This window comes from Fistularia commersonii, chromosome 33 (assembly GCF_037954325.1).
Source record: "Fistularia commersonii isolate RoL2024-O1a breed Wild chromosome 33, RoL_Fcom_v1.0, whole genome shotgun sequence".
NCBI lineage: Eukaryota > Metazoa > Chordata > Actinopteri > Syngnathiformes > Fistulariidae > Fistularia > Fistularia commersonii.
In genome coordinates, this window is record NC_141316.1 from 4285175 (window position 1) to 4288314 (window position 3140).

At 50.4% G+C, this 3140-nt stretch overlaps 1 protein-coding gene across 1 annotated transcript; it reads right to left on the bottom strand.

The window, feature by feature from the left end:
- Window positions 1–210: 210 nt before the first annotated feature.
- Window positions 211–1827, bottom strand: LOC147214723 (voltage-dependent T-type calcium channel subunit alpha-1G-like). The gene is made up of 3 exons (XM_086141012.1): window positions 1753–1827; window positions 1301–1409; window positions 211–803 (listed from the first exon to the last, which is right to left on the bottom strand). The coding sequence occupies exon 3, from the start codon at window positions 791–793 to the stop codon at window positions 377–379; it is 417 nt and encodes a 138-aa protein (XP_085997138.1). The 5' UTR covers window positions 794–803; window positions 1301–1409; window positions 1753–1827; the 3' UTR covers window positions 211–376.
- Between the last annotated feature and the right edge of the window lie 1313 nt (window positions 1828–3140).

Consider the following 3140-nt stretch of genomic DNA (forward strand, 5'->3'; position numbering starts at 1 on the left):
TTATACAACACCTTTCAATGTATAGTATGACCGGTCATGTGAAACCTATCGATTTTCATCGCTTGTTCCGCATAATCGATCAGGGGATCAGGGCACCAGAGCGCGAGGACTTGGGTGGGGTGAGATTTAGGGGGCAAAAAAAAGACAAACACACACACACACACACACACACACACACACTTTCATCCTGACAGGTGACACTGAGAAACATGGGGGCTGGAAGGGATGGCTGGGGGGAGTGGGAGGGCAGTCAGTGCGTCACATTGCTTGTAGTTGCTCATCAACACCTAATAACACCCGTCAATGTGTTGCATCTCAACGCACGCATACATGCACGCGCCGCGCTCATTCACAATTTTCCACCAGGCTCTGGAGGTCAGCTGGACAAGCCGCTCAGGTGTCTCTTACCTGTCGAGAGTGGAGCATCTCTCAGGTCTTCTATGTGATGTTCATGGAGGAAAGAAAAAGGATATGGGTTGCAGACCATCTTCAGGCACCAGCTCCGGGGTCGGGTGGTCTGCTTCAGGTAGAAGAAGACCACCGGGGCCAGGGTGGGGTAGGGCAGGCTTTCCTCGCCGCACGCAGACGCGTCCTCCCCGGCTGCGGAGATTCCATCGGGCGCCGGAGGCGCCGGCACCGGCTCCACCGCCATCACCTCGCTGCGCTCCCCGCCTCCGGTGCCGATCCCGGACAGGTCGTTGAGCCGGATGAAAGTCCTCGGCAGAGAGGAGCGGCCCTCCGAGCCCCTGGCGTCGGGGACCCCGGAGAGATTTCCCCCATCCTCGGCCATCATTCACCTCCTGCTGTGATGATGCGCGACGGTTAAACACATGATTAGATCCAGGAAAAAGCCGCCGACGAGCAGAGATATGTGCACGGTTGAGACCCGTGCGTAACAAATAAATAAATGAAATGAAATAAAATTGGATTATAAGGATTGGAAACGAGACACAACAAAGACTATCACGTCTGCCGATTCAAACTCTGAATGTTTGCAGAAAAATACGATTGTGTTCAGCAAATATGCACGCACCTCACCGAATAATAAAAAAAAGGATTGCGCAAATTGTTTCTGCAGGAGTACATATGACCAAAACTGGCTCTGGAGCCCTGGAAAAATCCAAAGGCTTTCATTTTCATCAAAAAACAACAGGCATCTACGTTAATCGCTCATCTCCAAACTTCGTTTTTTCTGCAAATCTGATGGTGACATTAACCGGCAATAATCCTAACTTTTTTTCTTAAGCAAAGGAAAACGAAAACAAATCTTGCAAAAGCATCCCTGCGTGAGCGTATTTACCTGTAACGGACTCTGAAAATGTGCCCAAAGCGCGCTCAGTCATCGCATGATCGGGTTTGGGTTCTCTTCTTTTTTTTTAAATGTTGTAGCTGGAAAAGTCCTCACCAGCCTGAATGAGAGATGAGGAGGAGAAAAGATGGGAGCAAAAAAAAAAAGGAGAAGACGGAGGTGAGGGTAGATCTGGAGATCTTCCTGGGTTTTCTGCGCGTCTAGCGGACCGCCGTTTTTCCAAGTGGCGCGTCGCTGCGCGGGTCCGTTCCGCCGCGCACCCGCAATCCCGGTCTCCGGTGTCCAAACCTCCCAAGGGGCCCCTCAGGGAAACTTGGAAATCATCGATAGGATGAATGGATTCGGGTCTCCCTCTGCTCCACGCACGACGGGCTATACACGATTATGATCGCCGCGCACAGAACTTGCACCGCGGTTCTTCTCCCACCTCCTGATGGACTCACCCGTCTCCACATAAAGAAAATAAAATCAAAAAAAAAAAAAAAATTCGAAACGCTTTCCCTCGCCGGTTTCTTTCAAAATCAAGAATCCGGTACTTTTATCGCATCCACAGGCTGTTTTCAGGCGCTCATTCCGCATCCGCGTTTGAGAAGATCCGGGGAGATGCTGGTCCACATCCTCCCCGCACGACGCGAACCTTCGAGATCAGCTCGATGTGGCAGAGGCATTCCCGCGCCGCACCGTTGCGCATGAACGCCCGGGCGCACTCCGGCTCTCGCTCCTGTCTCCTCCACACTGCGTTCTGTCGGTTCCGTCCATCAGCAGAAGCTCACACGGCTGGATGGGGGTGGCGGGGCGGGAGGGTGGGGGTCGGGGCTTGGGGTGGGGTGGAGGGTTGGGGGGGGTCCTAACTTCCAGCTCCCCGCCCAGTAAAGTGCCCGATTTGCGCCAATGGCAGCGCGGCCTGCTCCGGAGCTGCGCCCTCATTGGTCGGAGCTGAGTTGCACAGTGGCGAAAAAGGGAGGATGGAGGGGGGGTGAAACAGCTGGAATCTTATTGTCAACTGTCAGCCAATGAAAAGCGAGGGAGTGATGGCATCTCGGCTGCGGCGCCTTGTGATTGGCGCAGCGCTTCATTATGGGGAATTTTGAGGGTGGGGGGGGGAGTTGGCACATGGTGCAATGTGACTCCAACTGAGTGAGCTATGTGGTGATATGTATAATAGACTTGTTGCCAGGGTGCGAGAGTGGGAACACACACAGCACACAACTCCACCTTGGCCATGTTGTGCCTGAAAGTGGCTGAAACACAGTTATGGCAAACTGAAGGACCCGCCTCTCCACACATTCATAAAACACAGCGATGAATTCAGTAATGTTTGACTGACGTTGTTTTTCTAGAGACCGAACACTCAATCAAATCTACAAAAACCTTTTTGTAGATTTAAAAAAAAAACACCCTGTCCAATCACAGTATGTATCATATGTGAAAATCCAAGCGGCCCATATGGTTGAAATGTCATCTCACGTTGGTAATTTTCACGTATCAGAGTACAGTTGGTCTCCAAAGTGTTTGTGATGCAAAAAGGTTCTGACATTGTTACAAAAAATATGAAAAAGTGTGTGTGTTGCTGACTGTGTGTTAACTGTGTTAATAACTGAACATTTGTATGAAGAATATTGGGTGTTTTAGAATTGCAGTACACCCACCCCTACGAGAGACAGTGTGTTACATCTTATAATGCTTTTAAGACTTTAAAAAAAAAAATTGCTGCACAAATATTTGACAATGCAGTGACTATGATTCTTAATAAAAACACCCCAAATGTGTGCTGAGGGGACTTGTTTGATTATAGGAGCGCAGGGGGAGATGCTCCGTCCAAGGTGTACCA

Coding starts and splice junctions, on each gene's coding strand:
- LOC147214723 (XM_086141012.1), bottom strand. CDS start 793: ATGATGGCCGAGGATGGGGGAAATCTCTCCGGGGTCCCCGACGCCAGG.